Here is a 19931-nt window from a genome sequence, read left to right as displayed (position 1 = left end):
ATTTTAGTCATTATTATAAAACAATAAGATGATAGCTTCAGTGGTATTGAGATAGGATCCCAATTTTCATTTGCTAAATAATAATGAAAAAAAAAAACAAATTTGAAAAAAAAAAATGCTCTAATTCAGGTTTTACAGAAAATGGTAATTATAGCTAATTTAAAAAATGTAAAAATTCTAAATTATGAATGTATATTGACTTAATAAGAAATAGAATTTTAATTAAACCTAATTGAATAGAAATTTCAACTCATGCAGCTCTCTTAATATTTTTGAATCCCTTGCCTTGTTTTTTTATTTCATGCTTTTCTGGGCCCCTATGAAAACATGCGGGCCCCCTCCTGGCCCCCTGGTACATTTGGCCTTGAAAAAAAAGAAAAAAAGAAAAGAAATAAAGCAAAAGCACCCAAACATTTCATAAGTGCCTGTGTGTGGCGCTGTGTGGTAGACAAACTGTAAGTGATGCTCTTATTTGGCCATCAAGGGGAGTTGACGCATCGTGGAAAACCAGCAAGCTCCACTTACTCTTTCTATGCTGTTCTCAAAACAAGCGTGTTTGATTGTGTTTTTTTTTTCTTCTTATAATTCTTATTTACTATTTGTTTTTTTTAAGTAAACTAAAATAAAAACATACATGAAAAAAACACATCAGATCAAGTCTCACTTATAAAATGATACATTATAGGACCACCACGCTGTTGTGTGTGTGTGGACAGCAATCCAACGTTGGACGTCCCATAGTCCCGATGAAACAAAGAGGTTTATCCCGCAGACGCGGCTCCGCCCTAAGCCCCGCCCCCTACTGCTGGTGATTGCTCAGCCTGCGGCGTCGCGCGGCGCTGATTGGAGCGCCTCCTCGTCAATGAGCGTCTGTTGTTCACGCTGCTCGCCTGAGAGCAGGCGCGCCTGTGACAGTGGACCGCATTGATTCATGCCTTAGTGGAGTCTCGTTTCTGCTTTTGGGAAACAATTAATGCGACCAGACAAGAGCGCATGAAGGTATGTTCCCACGGTTTGCTCAGGGGAAAACGGGCCTCATGTTTATTTGGGTTTTTTCCCCCCAGCTTTTTATTTAAAAAACTGTAATTACACGCTGGTCTCATAATTTAATTTCCTTTTTGTACGGTAAGTGATTTTGCAATTTTGTTAAACTTTCAGGAAATACAAGTGATGTAGGCTATATATATATATATTTATTTATATAAGTTATAGTATATATGGTTAATCAAAATGGTCTATAACATGATGGGTTTTTTGCTCAGTTCTATTTTGGCGTATAATACTGAGCACTGGAGCGATACTGATTTAGTATTGATTTTGCCATTTTCACTGCAGGTTGCCTATAGATGATAGCTAATGCAATGTATTGATGAGATCTGTGTCACTTTGCAATTGAACTGAATTACACTGTTTTGGAAATAATGATTGGCCCATGTGTCAGACAAAGGCCACATCGGCAGGTGGATCCACTGCTGCTACTCAATGGTCATGTGTATTGAAACACACTCATTATCAGCATGGATCTCCTGATCTTATTAGAAGGATTAGACCCTGACATATCTCTTTACATCTGGAATTATTTTATTTAAATAGAAATAGTAGAAAAAATGGCACATGAAACCATAAAATATGTCTGGTGACAGTTTTCTTTCTCACACTGTCATTCATTGAATAAATCAAATAGTTTCTTTGCATATCTCTGATTTTTAATTCTGATCTGAGCATCAAATTGCATATATGAACAATTATTAATGTATTGTAAGTAACCTGCCAGGCTTTACTTATGCAAACTGCAAAACTGCCATTTAAAAGCATGTGGGCTTCAAAGTGGGTTTCAGCAATTTACTTCAGAGTGACTATTCCCATGGTGCGGCTATCCTTGGAATGCTGAAAAGATTTTCCATGGTAGCTGATTTATAAGCCATGATATCGGGTATCATTGGAGGGACTTATGGCCAAGAGCTACAATGCACAGTGATGTTTACACTGACATAAAAGAATGTTACTGGGTAAGACAGAGGACCACCCTCAAGATACATACATACAAGCGGGTAGATGAATTCAAACTCTTAATTTGTTGTGTATGTGTGGTGAGCCTAAGAAAGCCCAGAGGAATTTTGAAGAGTCAGAGAATGTACTTGGGATGCTTTCATAAGATAAAAAAATCTTGTAAACTGCATGGTTGTAAGACAAAGTCGGAGTTTCTTAGATAACTAAAACAAGGGCAATTGGCTTTAATACTATTTTCTAAGATAAAACATGGCTTTAAGATATTTTTACAAATAATGATGTGTGTGATGTTTTCTGGGTCATTTTTATTTTTTTTTAACTACAGCTGGACAATATGGCTAAAATATACATCATGATAACATTTCCTTGATTCTGTTAATACGATGTAACTTTGATATTGATAAAAAAAAAATTAAATCCTCAGAGAGACCATCAATAATGCCCACAACAGATGCTTGTACAAATGTATTACAAATATCTGTTATGTTTATAAAAAACCTCCTGCATAACATTTCGTAAATATATAAACATTTTGCTTTTAAGATAAAAAAAACTTGTCTGTCAATATGCTCTGTCCAGAACTCCTCATTTTGAAAAGTTAAAATTTTATTAAAAGTCTTTTTAAGGAGCCTTTTGCTATCTGATTATTAATTGATCAAAAATATGTTATACAGAATAATCGATTTACAAATTAATCATTAGTTGCAGCCCTAAATAAAACTTTTATGTTATTGAAATATTAAAAATGTGTTTAAAAGTCATTTCTCGGAATTGGACTAAATTTTATTGGGATTTTAATTGATATTAAAATGTCAATATATATATGTGTGTATATATGTTAAATAATAAATAAACTAGCTTTGTATTATTTATTTCCCCATTGTCCTACGTAAAGGTAAATCAATATTTCCATCAAGTCTTACCAGCTTTACCAGCTGTACCTCACTGTTGGGGGTAAAAAAAGTAATATATAGAAAACATTTGTCATGATTTTTTCTTGGGAATCTGTCCTAAAGGCCAATATCTCATGTGATATTTGGAGCTCTCCAGTTGCTCTAAAGTTACGATGCACTGCTTTATGCCTTGTCATCAATTAAAATCCTATTAACATACATTTCATTTTATATTTGTTAAATGAAAAACTTCCATAGACATATGTACTTTTCCAATGATCTGTATAACAGGTATTTTCAAGAAGATTTCAGCCCACATACACACTCCTGTTAGGAATAAATAAAATATGGGAAAATGCTGTGTTAAGTACGGTGTCCTCACAACCTATTGCATTATAAAAACAAGGTGTGTGCTTTAAACGATAAGCTGAATATAATCAGGGGTCAGTTATCTGACCTCACAGCTGACACACAGTTTACATTCAGGGGAGTAGACGGATTCAAAGTTTTTGACCTAACAATGACTCTATCACACCTTTTTCTAAGGGGGGAAATTTAAGACAACTGTTTTATGTTTCTTATGCTTTCATAGATGAGGTCAGATGTGTGATGTATGTGTCATGTCTGGCCTTTCTGACCACAAAGGACATAGCAGATGAATCATACAATAAATAAGATAAAGAGCCCAGTGATGTCAATGTAAAATGGAAAAAAAAAATAAGAAAATACACCAAAAGCTAACATACATTAGCCTAAAGATCTAAAGTATGGCTTTTTTATTCACATTTGAGACAGAATAAAACAGACAACTGTCCCTTGTCCCTCTGCGACTAAATGTGCTGATATGCTAATGGCTTCCTGTTTATTACGCTGAGCACAACCCTGTGAGGCCACAGATGGGACCCCCAAGTCTTGTTGTAAATTACTTCCGTACCACTCACTACAAACGCACAAGAAGAAGGAAAATCTTTTGGCAGTGCTGAACACAAATACATCCCTAGTTCGACAAACTGTTCCGGATTCATTGTTTTTAAAGATATTTTTAAAATAATGGAATTTTCCGTTTTATTCTTTTATTTTCCATCTTTCTCCCCTCAGGTGGAGACGATGAATGTGGAGGCTCTAAGCCGAGCAGAGCTTCTGACCCTCCTCAGTATCCTGGAGGGAGAACTGGAGGCTCAGGATGTAGTCATACACACCCTCAGAGTAAGTTTGGAAAAACTTTGTACAAACCACCACACTTGTTCCATATTTAGGAATGAATGTACTTGAATAAGACCATAAAATAGCTGGTACTGTCATTGCCATCTGAGCAGTCCATTAAATAAAACACCAATTAGTGCTTAAGCTTTCTCTTTATAATGCTTGGAAGAATGTGAGCCAACTGAGAGGGGATGTGTAAACAGGAACCAGAGGAAACAGAGCTTTTGAAGACAATGGAACGGGGGCCATTCTTGTTTCCAAATCCTTTTAATCACTTAGGCAACAGTATTATTACAGGTCAGACCAGTCTGTAGGACTATTTAGATGTTCACACGAATACGTTTGTTGCCATCCAGTCATATCTGATCAGGTTTTATAATGTCTTAAGGGGAAAACTGTTTTCCCCAAAGTTATAAGCTTTATATCCTTTATGGATATGTTAACTATTGTTTTGTTTTACGTAACACTATGAACCCTTTTTCATATATATTTTCAAAGGTACACCAATGAACAATAAAACACACCAGAACCAGATCAAAAAGGTTAGATCCCTGTTAGACCACAGGACTCTAGTTAGTTGAAGGGTACAAACAATATTTGTGTCATACAGCCTTCCTATTCAAGCAGACTGTGGAGCTGACAGTGAGGCAAACATTAGGCCGTTGTTTTCATAGAATAGCCATTTGTTTTTGTAGTTCAACATAATTCCTTACAACCGAATTTCATCTTTTATGTCAAGCAAGGTAAAAGTTTAGTTTCCTTTGATACAGGTGATGAGCAGTTGAGGGCCACTAATGAAGGAAGGACAATAATCTATGCCCCAAACTGATTACCTAAATTCTAGTTATTTTTGTGATTTTAAAACCTTTGTATACCTTGATATAGCAGAGGTAGGGAATCCTGGTGTAGAAATGAAAAAGACTCTAGATATTATACCAAATATTAAAAAAAAAAACCCACTGGACTTTGTTTTCCAAGTTTGAAGACGTTTTGCTTCCCATTCAGGAAGCTTTCTCAATTCAAAATGTCTGGAGTAGTGTTTGGGTTCCAGGCTTATAGAGTGGTCCAAATAAACAAAAGCCTTGTTATGGCTTAGAAAACATGCAAACTGAACCAAGACGTATTGCATTGTCAGCTCCACAGCACAGACTAATGTTTAAAACAGGAAACATCTACGTTGCAGGACAACTGCCCTCGAGGATTTAAGTTTGAGGCCTCCAGTTTAAAGCTTTCTGGTTAAGTGAACAAGATGAAGAAAAAATACACAGGGTTTTTACTTTACATTCTTACCCACCTCTGGATACCGGACCAGCCCATGCCTACATCAAAACCTTCCAAAAGCCATTTTGTCTGTATCCAGCTGAGCTTGGAATGCGTAACACAGGCTTTAAACGTGTCTAAAGAAGTAATAACATGGTGTGCTTACTGTGTGGGTAGAGCTGACCCAGTCAGCATGTGAATGCTGTCAGTTTGGACAGCTTAACTCACCAAGGGTTGCATTTCTAGGACGTAACTCAGCAACAATCTCTACGCCATCCTCTGATAAAGGACTGTCTCTCCAGTTGTTCCTAAACCTTTCATTGAGCTCTGTGGAGCCCTTTCACGCGAGCTGAAGTGAAAGAGCACAGCTTTCCCTCAAGAACAATGCTTTTCAGTGTGTGTGACTGGTCCAATTAGCTCTCTCCAATCCTGCTGGCTTCTTTTTCACACTCACAACAAACTGCAGCTGTCCTGAGTCAATTCCAGCCCCAAAAGACGTTAATACTTTATCTAAAAGTTGTGATGACTGAAGTTAAAGGGAGGAAATATGTATATTGTTTATATGTTTTAAGACAGTGATCCAGAAGGCTCTGCAACTTTAATTATATAAGAATCTCATTTCAATGGAATGACAGAAACCACACCAACAAAACTCTCTGAAATCTGAAGCATGCAGTGTTTGATATTCACTGAGGCATATTATCAAGACAAGTGCACTGTACTGTTCTTCTGTTTTTCTCCTTTTCTATTACTTAAACACTACGACACATTCTGTATAGGGGGCACTTTTCTTGTTTAACCATAATCCCTCTGTTTAGTATTTACTGAGAAGAGGGTGAAATGTGTTGTTGGCTTAAATCGCTGTTTTCCCTTCTATCCACTGGGAGCCAATGCAGCAAACTGCTTCCTGGTCATTGCAGAAATAGTTAGTCTGTAGAGGAAAGCTCAAGGGTAAGAAGGAGAGCTAATCTAAAACGAAATGCCATATCTGATCACCAATTAGGGGCTTGTGACATTATAAGACTGGGAAATGGATCAGTATCTATGTGTGAGCTGAGATGCCATTACCTCTGGGACTTGTCTCTACAGATTCTCAAATGAACTGCTTCCAGCTCTGACTTCTTAGGCAACAGAGTAGCAGTTTTTCTAGAGGGAGAATTCCTGTGAACTTACACCATGCAGTTCCTGCATTCCAAGAGGTGTGGCGTATCTTTTTAAGTTGACAATTGTCCTTATCTGTTGAGATCTAGAGCTATTATTATCCTTAGTAAACTACAGACAGTGTTTCTGTTGCTCAAAGGAAAAGTAAAGTAAAGGTTTAATAGTATAAGTTTATAAGCTTGCATACACTCATTACTGCTATATTAATAAATATTTGACTTTATTTCTCAATAATAATACTAAACTTTGAATTTTTTGCATTGGACTAAAAATCTACCATAAAACTTCAAAGATAAACAACAAGAACTAAGCACACATTCATACATTTATTTTAGACTTTCTCTAGTCTGTTGAAGTCAAAATTATAAATATAGGCTAAACAATATACACAACCAAACTTAATTAATATGCAGCAATGATATAATTTTAATCTGAATTATACCCTTTAACCATTTTGATTATTTGTGTGATGATAATGTTTGTTTGGACAGTAATCCCCCGCTGAGCTGACCAAGCTCAGGACCCAACCCTTAAAACACTATGCACTGCATGATACAGTGTTTACTGTTTTTGCGGCTGGGCACAGAGTTGATATCATGACTCCCACTTCGCTTCTACCACAATGACACCAATATAGTAATGACCAAGACTAGGGACCACCCAGAGATCACCCAGAGATCCCATGTCCCCACACCCTCACATAATAAAACACCGGCCACCACTCCCACTGGACCACCAGCGGGGCCAGGGACACTGGGGAGGCACCCTTTACCAAGTGGACAGACAGCCTGGGCAGATCCTTAGCTGCCCAGAACCTGCTCACACCTTTATACTGTACCAAAACAGAGCATAGGGGTTTACAGCCCATCTCAGCCTCAGTTCTACCACTAGCACAATTCCCACCACTCACACCTCCATGTTAGACATCACCACCTCTCAGCAGCACCTTAATGCTTAATACATCTAGGGACTGCATCACCCTAATTCCAGCATTCTCACTGACCTCAATGTCAAGGCCACCAAGCACATACCCCCTATGCCACTGACAAGGTATGTGGGAAAAAGGTGATTCAGCAATATTTCGTAATTTTCAGCTGCCCACTATAATATCAATCTTTCAGTTACTAATAGCAATAAAAATAATATAAAACATTTTTGTACCTAAAAACAATGAGGGTAAGTGGGCTACCTCTGCATCGCCACTCTGGTTGATATCGCCATGAATCCCTTTTGCTGTGCAGCACAGCACCATATCTGTGGTTAAGGCAGTAACCATGGAAAACGTGGACTGACTCAAACCCCAAAAAACATAGATACTAAAATAACTGAATGATCAATACCTTCTGATGACTTGCTTCTTGTCTATCTATATATTTCATTTTGATAGCTGGCTTAAATATTGCAATATATAGTGATTTGCAATATCATGATAATATCATATTGTGACCCAGGTATCATGACATTTATCATGCTGCAATCCATACCAATACTCAACACTTCCACTGATTGATTTGTTTTATTTTTAGAGACAAAACCCATTTAGTCGTTTTATGTTTGTTTCTATAAATCGGACATTCTTTCCATGGAAACACAAACTGACATCAGATTTTTAAAAATAAATTGTTTTCAAACTCTTTATTCTTCCAGTTCTTAACTGTTGTTTTTGTCTTTGCGCTTCCTAGAACTGCAATAAAGGTGTTGCATCTGTTTGTTTCCAAATCCACTATAGTGATGTCACCAAAGAGGCAAAGTAATGAGCAGATTGGGACTGTGAATTCTGAGCATGTGGTTTTTCTTCACATACCCTTATCTAAAGCCTGAGACAGCTGGACAGTGCCAGGGTGAATGTAGTACTGATATGTTTGTGCTAGTTTTCTAACAAACATATTTTTAACATTCTTTGTTGGATTATACCTGAATTTATTGGGGGGTATTGGGTGTTGCACTTTATATGGGGCCCACCCAGATAATGTTGCTTATGGGCCTATTGTTGTGTCGTTATGCCATTGATCTAAGTGTATATCATCTGACCAAATTGTCAGTCTCACATGAAGACACATTGCTAAGGATATTGAGGAGCAACTAAGGCTTGATTAATATCAATAGAAAATATTTCCATTAGAATGATCTATAATTTCACTGAACTTTGATCTAGAACTACACAGATGTCTGGTGGATTTAGGCAGAGTTAGGATTTAACCACTCATCCTGTCACTGTCAAGCTAATCAAGGCTGTTGGTAGGGCTGACCTATTTTTAAAGGCTAAAGGTGACATTTGAATAGAGTTACTTACAATTTAAATTCAGTTATTTCCCCGTGGTCCATATTTCGAATACACAAACAAAACACTAATTCATAATTATTGATATTGGCTTATATTAAAGGCTTCTACTGTATCGTGAAATATTTACACTTGGAACACCCTAAGAACCATCAAGACTAAAGCCCATCATAAACTGGAAACTACTGGAAAACCTCTGTCTATGCAAACAATTAAAGGGGAGTTAAATCAGCAGGGAGTGAGAGGATGCTGACTAACAAAAAAGAAAAAATCATCCAGGTGTGACTGAGGCTTACAGCCAAATGCCTTTAGGAGGAAAGTTTTATGGTCAGTTGAAAGAGACTAAGCTTTTCTACCACAATGACAATAAGGATGTTTGGAGCAATCAATACAATGCATTTAAATGTAAGAAATGTGCAGAACTGTTAAGCAGGGTGATGGCAGCATTGTTCCCTGGGGCCGAACAGATGCATTACACAAAGCACAAGAAACACAAATGCTACATTTTTGTTTTCTACCAGAACAGTGAGCCTAAATGCACTGAATAAAGCAGGCCAAAATGAACTTTAAAATTAGGTTGTCCTAAACCCCTGACCTAAATGGTACAGAGCACTGTAAAATCTCACTAAAGCATTTTTAACCTGTGGTGATGAAACAAAAAATCTTGAAAAAAATGCATGTTGTTTTATTAGTTTACCACAAACAGAACAAACTGGTGTTATTTTTTCTAAACACTTTAAACACATGCTTTCCAGACGGATCTGATTTATATACCACTGTTTGACAGATGAGTTAACTCGGTTTTGTTTAGCTTACAAACACGTTTTGTGTGGTCAAACTTTTCCTTTCCTTCTCAGCAGGGCACTTTTTTTTTTTTTGTTGTTGTTCCACATGATGTCATGTCCTTTGGTCCTAAAATGTTTTGTCTATTTTTGCAGGCTGACATGTTTTCCTGCCTCCATAAACAAAAGGGCCTGGCAGGAGTGGGTTGCTCCGATAAGACTGTGTACTTTATAACTACTCAAGAGGCAAAGCCCAATTTGGACATGTTGTTCATAACTAAAGAAAGAGCAGAAGGCATCAGACAGCTTCCTTTTAAAGCATTGTAACATCACTGGTCCCTATCATTGAACCACTTATACAGTATAAGGCAACACATCTGATATGGTGCAAATTAATGTATGGGGAAAATATACTTAGTATGTGCTCATTGTGTGTTTTTATCACAACCCATGTTGCCTAGACCCAGTTTGAAAATAAAGACAGTCTTTAATGTTTAATTTAAGGTGGTTAGTGATGAAATACTGATTTCCTATGAAGGGTTATCCTGCTGCTATATCAATGAATTGCCTGACAGTTTAATATTTGACTCCTGCAGATAAATCAGAGCACTTCCTTGTTCCGCCCAGCGATACTACATGTTATGCCCCTCTGAAGGCGATGTTTGTGCAAAGGCTGACAAGCTACTTCAGTGTTTCATCACAAACAGCTTTTTCAGGCAGTTAAACATTACTTTGAGATGTTTGGTTTGTGCTTTGCGGCCGTCGAAGTGCCATCTGTGGTTAATGTGTGGGAGACAGGTGCGGGGGATATGGTTTGAGTCTTAAACACACAGCTGATTAGGTTTTATAAAACAACAGGCTGTAATCTCGGTTCTGTCTTTCTGCGGCTCATTCAAATGTTATTTAGAGACTGTAATCCTGCTCCCAGGCAAGAACTGTATAAGCGGAAGTCTTGCCCCAACAAGTCCCTTTTTTTTTTCCAGTTCTAGTTTGCAGACCAAGACAAGTCCTCAACTTAAGACTGAGCTTAATGGTTGTTTAAAACTTGAGCGACAGAGCAATTTTCATCATTTTTATTGTTAGCTAAAAAAGTGCAACCTTTTTTTTTTCTTTTAGATTTCCTTTCACTCAGCCAAGCACACATTTTATAAGTTTAACAGCTATTTTAGATCTTTGCAAAAGATGTGGTAATCAATCACCTTTGCAGTGGTAGCTTTTTTCACAACAGAAGTAAGAATTGATTTCCATTTTAACATTTTCATTGCTTGAGATGTGGAATATTAAAGTCATAGAAATGGGCATTGCACTTTCTATATATTTCTATGCTCCCTGGAATTGCAGTGGCAATCCATTAAATGTTCAATATACTATGTTGGAAAGTTCTTTTTCAAATTTTCTCTCTAAATAATCTATGACTTTATTATTTTCAGTGGTAGCAAAGAGCTGATGCTGTCAATTATGTTGTTGTTGTCGTTTATTTTCATGTAAAAAAAAAACTAGTGATCTTTTTCTCTTGTTTGTTTCTTTTTTTGTGTGTGTGTGTGTCCTGTCTAGCCAATATAGATTTGGCAATATATTTCCAGTATGACTGCTGCCATAAAGTTCTGCTTGATACTTTTATAGAAAGTTTCATTGAAATAATAAGTATTGTTAATGTAAAACTGATCTTTTTTCATACCTGTGCTGATAGGTCAGTTCTACAATATTTATTCACTATTTACTTTTATTGTTTTGATTAATCACTGAGATATTTGATATTAGAAATATATATTGAACTACTGGAGGAGGAATATTTGTGATTTAATGATTTTTCTATGACTTTTTTAAGGATATTTATTTTTCTATTAGTATTTTATCAGAAGTGTGTTTTAGAATATATATTAAACCAGATCTTTGTTGGTTAGAGTAGTGCATGTAGACTTAAGTTTGAGAATATTGTTCAGATGAATAAAAAATGACCAAATAGACTGGATTAATTCAAAATATATTCAAGTCTTAGGGTTGCCAATCAAAGTCAAGATCTTTGTGTAATGGATATTGTGTAGCAAGGCTTTTCCATATTTTTTGACTAAGCTAGAGTTGTTTTTAAGGGATAACCCAGAAGACCTGGAGTCATGGCTTAACAAAGGTTGTTCTGAACACATATGCATGGAAAACCCTTTAAAATGTTTATTTGTTAAAAAACAAAAATAAACTTTTTCTTTCCCTTTGAGATTAGGTGCTACTTTGTGTTGGTAGATTACATGCAGTGCTTTTAAAGGGCAGTGGTTGTAACATGACAAAGTGTGATAAGTTCAAGGGGGGCAGGAGATGTAACTGGCTGTATTGAGTTTTTCTAAAAACACAGCAGACTGACATTGTTGCACAAGCAGTGCACTGATTACTTTGCATCACCTTATGTGATGTTCATGAATTTGACAATAACATGTTACAAATTTGCAAATATTTTAAGGGAGGGAATTCTGACTTTGGTGAGATGCTGTATGAGAATGTCCATTGTTCCTTTGTAATGGTAATAGCTGAGTCAGAAGGAAAGGTTTGGATTTGTAATTGGAGAACTGCAAGCGCTACCTTTTGCAGCTGGGGTGTTGTTCATGTTCACCGCTGACTTCATTGTGATTCATTTTAGGAACTCAGTTAAGAAATTCAATTCTGTGGCTCAAAACACCTAGTTTATCCCCCAGAGCTATAGGTGACTGAACAAGTTTTCCAGTGGAAATTAATATTTTAACTTTTGCTCTAGGAATGCAGTAGAGGCTGACATGCCCAAGCACATGCAATTCAAATTCAACATTATCCACGATACAAGAATACAGCAGTAAATATTTCTTATGCAATATGTTATTTCCCACAAATGGCTACAAACATCAGCTGTTGGGCAGGGACGAGAGCTTGACTGCTGCCAGGGTTGGCTTGTCTTGCCCTGTCATAAAGGAAAGCACACCCTGTCATTATGATCAGACCTATCCTGACTGGGCCTCTATACGCATTTAGAGTGCAATATTTAATGGCCTATTTAAAGCCTGCGGTGCAAACCCTGCTAACATAGGAGAGTGTACATTTGTTGTTCTGCAGGTCTATTGCAAATTAAGATACACATAAACAGGATAATCTTCATGCTTTGAAGTATACCTAATTAGATCTGGAGGCAATGTGTCATATTACAAAAGATGAGTGCAGGTTCTGTTAGGTTTTCTTAGGCAAATTGCCATCATTTTAGCTCCCAAAAAAAAATAAGCCTTGTATACACCATCACTGCTCTGAGCTCTCTCAGATTGTCTGTGTGTTAAAATGAGACAACCTGAGAAACGAGATGTTCTGGCTGAAAAGCAGAGCGTTGTTTGGCTTGTGGACCAGAGATTCTGCTGAAGACTGCATAAAAGAAAATTTAAAGGTGTCCTGGTGTCAAATGGTGTGAACTCTTCCGGGTGTGCTTTATTCAACGAGACCAAAAACTGACCCCCAATGCCCCCAGAATTCAAACCAACGAACTGTTGTGCAGCTAATGAGACCCCCTGATGACACTGTGACCAGGTTGGAGGTCAATGAGGCCCCATGATGTATCCATTAAAAACTACTTTAACATATGTGCAGGAAAACTTCAGCTTTATTTGGCATTTTGTTATCATATTACTGTGTTTGACTTGAAACCCTTTCTTTGGAGATAAAATGTTACCTTTTTATAAGCAGACATTTGTGTCTGTTAGTAAAATAGGGATTTAAAGTCCTTAACCCCTGCATGCCCAGAGAGGAGTTAACATCTGCCCCTTGTGGGGGTGGAACAGCAGTGCCTCATCTCTTTGTGTTTGGGTTGACAGGAACAGCCATCTGCTTGCTCTCCTGATGATAACAGCACCCAGTACAGACTTCCTGCGCACAAATGAACAAACAGATGCCTGAACACCTTGTTTTTATTATTATTATCTGTCCTCCTAAAACTGAAATCAAAATAAATGCAATCAGAACAAAAACATGTGACGACTTTCGAGAATCACATGTAATAGCAACCAATCTATAATTTCTCACCCACAGTTCAACCTGCTATTGTTTGTTTTTCTAATTATTATAGGGATTTTCTAAAGCGTTATTTAGATGAGATAAAATATATGATACAAAACATAAGTGGACACGTACTGCTGGTATTGAGCAATCTATCAAAAGGAAGCTGAACAGAGATTATTTTTTCGTAATGTTGTTTTGTGTTTTTTGTTGTTTGAATCTTTTTGATTGCATTTCTTTCCTTCGACCACTACAACACATTTGAGGAGGATGTGGCAACACTGCCTGAATTTTAAAACAAAATGACAAAAAAATGAAAAAAAAAAAAATATATATAAAAAAAAAAAAAGAACAAAATGTCACAGTCGGACACGTCAGTGGCTTTTGAGGTGTACTCAATGAAACTGCTGTACTTAAGACAGTTTAAACTGTCGAATTTATCTCCCTGCTAGAATGACTGCATATCTTAGCCAATCATTCCAATTCTTGTACCTTTTGTTATGTCATCTGTTCATAAGAAATAAGCTCATACAGTTTGGGAGCCCCCACATCTTTCCAGACATTACACAAAGTACCTTATTTTACGTTTTTGTTTTGTTTCCATATACATTTATAGGCGCAACATCGAGATGAGTTTGTCCAAGACCGTTATGGCCAGTATGACCTCAGCGACCCATACCTGGCCCTGCAGCGGGACGACGAAGCCTCAGAGCGACAGAACACGCTCCGGCAACCCAACGCACATCCGCACGGCCGGGCGGTGAGCCCAAACCCTTTAGCTGTCCTAAAACTAGTCATGACTCACTGCAAGAGGATGCAGGAGAGGATGATGGGACAGCTGGCTGCTGCCGAGAACCGACACAGAAGGGTAAATGGAAAATTATGCCCATATTCAGACACTTGTCCATCTTAAATTAAAACACTTTGAGTTTGCAATACTGCCAACGTAACATAAAGGAGACATTTGTGCACTAGATTTGTTCAATAACTTTGTGCATATTGGATAGTTTATGGTTTAATGGAGGTTTTGTCTTGTTTACACAGCAGACCTAATCTTTGTCGGAGTGAATAAGTCATTAACCTTTAGACTGCCTAATTCATTTTCCAACCAGATATGATGCAGATCATGTTTAGGGTTTTTTTAAGAACCCTGGGAACAATATTTTTAATGCTTTGGTCTCAACACTGAGACATTTCACTGTCCTCTTACCTCTTAAATATTGAATTAGATTGAATCACTTTCATTTTGGCTACATAAGAAAACCTGGGTACATATTAATGCCCAATATTTTGAATATTTCTTGTCTGTCATTATTCAGATGATTGCTGATCTGGAGGTGGAGAAACAACGGTACGCCCATGAGTCTGCTCGCCGTGCTGACTATGTCTTCGTATTAGAGACAGAAAGAGACAAGATGCTGCAGGAGGTGTGTGACATGTGAAGCTTAATGAATGCTGCAACAACATCCATGTCAGTGACATGAAAAAAATACTTCAATGTTTTTCTTAAGCATTCTTAAACATTTTTATGTTTCGCTACATTACCACCCTAAATTAATTGTTATTTTTTCCATGTTTTTATTAAAAATAGAAGCCCAAAGTACCAAATAACTGTGAAGTTGGAGGATAGTGATTTATGGTGCAAATCTAAAAAGTGCAGCATGCATTTACATTCAGCCTCCTTACTGTGATAGAGCACCCTTCAATGAAACTAATGTAATCAGTTACCTTTAAAAGTGACTTTATAATAGATTGTATTTATCAGGATCTAATTAAAGCTAAATTTCTCTTTTCAGATTGGGTTTTATTAATTGGTGTTTTAAATATCAACTTCTCTTCAATTCTGGGGGTGGGCTTTTCTCTGGAGTGAATGCATTTCTATTTGTCTGTATGGACATGAGCGAGCTTTTGTATTGGGTTCAAAGTGTAGACCATGTGATCTGTAAATCATCTATTTCAAAAGAAATCTCAAAAAGAGAAAATTGAAGAAAAAAAAAACAGTTTAAAAAATAAGAAAAAATTACAAAAAACAAAAAATTACAAAAATAATTTAAAAAAGATAAACTCTAAGGGGGGGAGGGATTAAGAAGTATTTAAAATTTCATTTCTGGATTGGATTTTGTTTTTCAATTTTCATTTAGAAAATGCATTCTTTATTTTCAACAATAATGGAATGAAATTCACGCTATACTGGGTCAGCAGATTTTTACCACTTCAGTGACTACTTTGAAATTAAATAAGTTTCACTTTAGGTAATTAGATCAAAGAGTTTTGATGTGCTTGAATTGCTAAGTAAAATATCTGAATCCAACTGAGAAACTTTCACAAATTTTGAAGATTGTCATTCAAAGGCACTTTCCTAACAATCTTATTCAGGTTGAGATTATTTTCACAGAAGAATTAAGAATTGTATTTCCACTATATTCTGTACACTTTATGTTCATTCACTAAAAGGATTCTGCTTTTTTTTTTTCACCAATTCCACTTTATTAAAATTAAAATCAAATTTCATGTTCAATCTCAAATGTTCATCTTTACTCTGTACCAGAAAAGAGAAAACAATCCCAACATCTTTTTTGACACCTAAAATAACTGCAAGTGACACTAATAGTCCCTCTTAGATAAGAGATGCATTTATACACCTTTTAGATTCCAGCTTTAAAATTGTTTTGAAAATCACTGGTTTTTGATGCTTAAAACTTATGTTGATCTATTATAAAAAGCCCCACTATAATACTTCCTGGTTGTAATGTGACAAAACATGGAAAAAGTTGAACAAAGAGGTGAGGGTCCTACATCTGCTGAAGAGGATTCTGTTCCTGTCTCATGTGACTGTCTGCACTGTGTTCTTCCTTAGTGTCCATTCTGTGATTTAAAACAAAATGACAGAGTAGGGAAGCTACACAGGCAGCTCCTCTGTGTAACGCAGTAGGGTGGAGAGGGCATGGCCTTTATATAATTTACACACACACACACAGACTGGATGTAGAAGCCCAGAACTGTTCCATGGGAAACAGATGAGGAAAAGGCTATTGTTTAGTTGTCCTGCAGCCATGGTGCTTTATGGCCTCAGGAAATCTGAGATAAAGGATGTTAATGTCTAATGCAAGGTCAGCTGGCAAACACACACTGTGAGCACACAATTGCACAAGGGCCTTATGTAACACAGCATCCCTTAGCATCTTCCAGGGGCTCTCCTGCATTTTGGTGTTATGTTTTTTTTTTTTTCGTTTGTTTAGTTTTTGTTTTTTCAAAGACTTGGTTTATTTCATCACCTCCAACTTCCTTTAATACTCAAAAAAGTTATATTAAGACTACATTTCTTAGTAGCCTGATGGAAAGGTTACTACATAAGGATACCATGCCAGATCATTATTAAAAAATGTTTAAGATTCAAATATGGTTATTTTACTAGAACCACATTTAAAAAGGCCAGGGAAAACTTATATAGAAGCAAGTCTCAAATTCCTACCAAAAATGAAGCATTGCTTTTCTTTTCAGTGTCAGATAAACTATTTAACATTCACACAAATGCACAGGATTCTAGTGAACAGCCGAAATGTATAATATGGTGAATGTATTTTAAAGCACACCTATTATAGAAATAATTAAAGAGAGTGTGTAGTGAAAATGGTTTTATTTGAAAGTATTATCAGTTAATTAAAAAACTTTTGTGTAGTTAAACGAGCAGCTCGTTGTTGCCACCTTGTGGTTGAAAGCAGATGATCTGCTTCCATTGATATTTCTGTTTCTCTTGTCTAGCTGGAAGTGGAGCGTGCCACAGTGCAGAGATTGGAGAAGGAAAAGATGCAAGTGGTGAGCAAGGTAGAGGAGTCGCTGTCCCAGCAGCAGCAGCTCTCCTCCAGTCTGACGCTGGAGCTCCAGAAGGCTAGCAGCCAAGCTCAGGAGGAGGCCCAGAAGGTCTCGCAACTCCACATGCTGCTGCAAGAAGAGACCTGCGCACTTGAGAAACTCCAGCAAGTTCTTGAGTACGAGAAGAGCAGGGTGGCCCAGCTTGAGGCCAGGTCGGAGAAACAGGTGGCTGAGTTTGATGCTGAAAGAGAGCAGATGAAAGCCAGACTGAAAGCAGAGGAGGAGAAGGGCAGGGAGCTTGAAAAACAAGTGAAAGAACTTAAAAAAAGGTTAGCTGAGCCCCAAGAATGTAAAACAGAGGTAAAAGAGGCTGTGACTGAGGTAAAGGAGTCACAGGGTAAGATGGTGTCCAGCTCTGTTCAGACTGAACCAGATGGAAAGATCACTCCAAAGTCGGCTACGCTGCCAAAGGTCAATGGTCTGCAGGCTCATAAACAGACGGATCCATTAGCACATGAAGGGAAAGGAGCAGAAAATGGAGTGGATAATGGAGGTGGAGCACTTCTGTATTCCCCTATTCACCCCTTTCCTCATCCTCAGTCTCCCTCTAGCACTGCCTCCTCTTCCCTCTCCTCCTCCCCTGTTTCCTCTCCGGTTCTAGCCAAGCGTCTGGGCAGCCCGGGCTTCCTTCAGTCCTATCAGGCTGGAGTCAACCAACGATTTCAGGCTGCAAGGCACAAGTTTCAGAGTCAGGCCGAACTGGATCAGCAGCAGCACGGTGGACCCCTTTCCCCCAGAGACCTCTCCCCAACCACCGCCTCCACTCCTCCTCCACCAGAACACAGCGCGGCGAAGCAGCTGGCCCGCAACACTGTCACTCAGGTGCTGTCCCGCTTTACCAGCCAGCAGGCTGGAGCGAAGTCGCCAACGATTAACAACTCTCCATTTGGCACAGACTACCGCAATCTGGCAGCATCTCCTACAGGGGGAAGGTCGCCTTCTTCAGGGCCATTATCTCCAGTATTTCGCTCTCCCATTACTCCTCGTTCAGAGAAGACCCATCCTCCTCCAATACCACCTAAAAGGCCCGGCATGAGTCCAACTCCAGGTTCCCCTAATCACTCTGCTCGGACCAGCCTCTTTCCAGAACTGACTGGGAACTGTGGGCACAGCAGCAGCGGGCAGGAGGCATCCAAGGAATCAGACTTGGTCTTATCCTAGGGTCCAATGTCCACTTCTTAGAAACTGTTGAAAAAATCTGCTCCTATAGTTTCTGATGTTAACTATCCCTCTTAAACTCTAAATTAGCATTCCTGTCACTGTAAAGGTAAAATGCCTTGTAAAAGCATTCATACCATCCAATCTTTTTTCACATTTTGTCTATGTTAAAGGTTGTTCCTGAAATGTTTGATAGGCTGGCACAAAGTAGCACTAGTGCATTATTCCCACAGTGTCAGTCGGTTTCAGAACCTGTTTGTGCTGCAAATAAACCTGCTAGCCTATTTATAGCCTAAGATCGGTCAGATTAGATGGATATCAATGTCAAACAGCTAGTTTTGCCTCAGATTTTGATCTCAAGTTTTTGAGCTTTGACTTGGCCATTCCAGTGCATAAATGTTTAACAAAACATTTCAATAGTTGCGCTGACTGTACCTTCAGGGTCACTTGCCTGCTGGACGATAAACCTCCACCCTTGGTTAAAGCTTTTTGCAGCCTCTAACCGGACTTTGTTCTAAGATTGCTATGTCTTTAAATCTATCCGTCTTATCATTTATTTCCCTTTTCCATCAATAAACTATTTTGATTCTGAATTTAATTACATCATCTTCCCTATTCCAGTTTTCATCTAATCTGACATGAACATGCTTGTTCTATATATACTATATGGACAGGGGCAAATTTCTCGTTTGCCCTTCAATAACTGTTTTATTTTTTACCCTCTTATCTATAAAGGCCGGATTGCTGGACTGTATAACTAATATTTGTCCTGTCTCCTATATGAGCTGCAGTTTCTGCAGCTTCATCTTGGTTACCAGCCTGTCACTTAGGTGGAGGCTAATTCTCTGCATTGTTTCAGTGATGGATGGGCCAGTGACATATTAACAGCCTTAAATATTGTATAATAACGCAACAGTGTGTAAAACTTCTTCACAGCACTGACCTGTCCGCTGTGTTCAGTGGTTTTCATGATGTTGTTTCTTACCTGATGTTTTCTAACAGACCTCTGAGACCTTGGACACAGCTGGATTTATTATGAGACTAATAAACACCAAAGGTGAATCTGTTAACTAATTCTAGAAAAAAGGGATTTACTGGATTTTCTTAGTGGTTTCAGATAATGCTTTGCAATTTTGCCAAAATCAACTGTGATTTTTTTCCTACCAAAATGATTTTATTCTGATTTTCCTCTGCACTAAACAGAAGCATATATATGTTCATTGTTGCATGACTTTATGCTCACTGTCGTGTGGAATATTGTTTACTTCCACTTGCATGCTTGTTATCTGCAACTTAATCTACCCTTCTGTG

The 19931-nt window shown here is 37.8% G+C and overlaps 1 protein-coding gene across 1 annotated transcript; it reads left to right on the top strand.

Moving 5' to 3' along the window:
• Window positions 1-844: 844 nt before the first annotated feature.
• cttnbp2nlb (CTTNBP2 N-terminal like b) lies at window positions 845-18780 on the top strand. The gene is made up of 5 exons (XM_038286336.1): window positions 845-999; window positions 4002-4109; window positions 14206-14457; window positions 14909-15016; window positions 17352-18780. The coding sequence occupies exons 1-5, from the start codon at window positions 994-996 to the stop codon at window positions 18621-18623; spliced, it is 1746 nt and encodes a 581-aa protein (XP_038142264.1). The 5' UTR covers window positions 845-993; the 3' UTR covers window positions 18624-18780.
• Window positions 18781-19931: the final 1151 nt, after the last annotated feature.

The sequence above is a fragment of the Cyprinodon tularosa genome, unplaced genomic scaffold (assembly GCF_016077235.1).
Source record: "Cyprinodon tularosa strain WSP-4 unplaced genomic scaffold, ASM1607723v1 ctg223, whole genome shotgun sequence".
Taxonomy (NCBI): Eukaryota; Metazoa; Chordata; class Actinopteri; order Cyprinodontiformes; family Cyprinodontidae; genus Cyprinodon; species Cyprinodon tularosa.
The sequence above is the reverse complement of the archived record's forward strand: the minus strand, read 5'-3'. Positions and strand labels throughout refer to the sequence as shown.

Excerpts from the sequence above, each read along its gene's own strand:
- cttnbp2nlb (XM_038286336.1), top strand. Across the intron at positions 4,110-14,205 it reads TAGTCATACACACCCTCAGA|GCGCAACATCGAGATGAGTT; the intron begins GTAAGTTTGGAA and ends ATACATTTATAG. Across the intron at positions 15,017-17,351 it reads GAGACAAGATGCTGCAGGAG|CTGGAAGTGGAGCGTGCCAC; the intron begins GTGTGTGACATG and ends TCTCTTGTCTAG.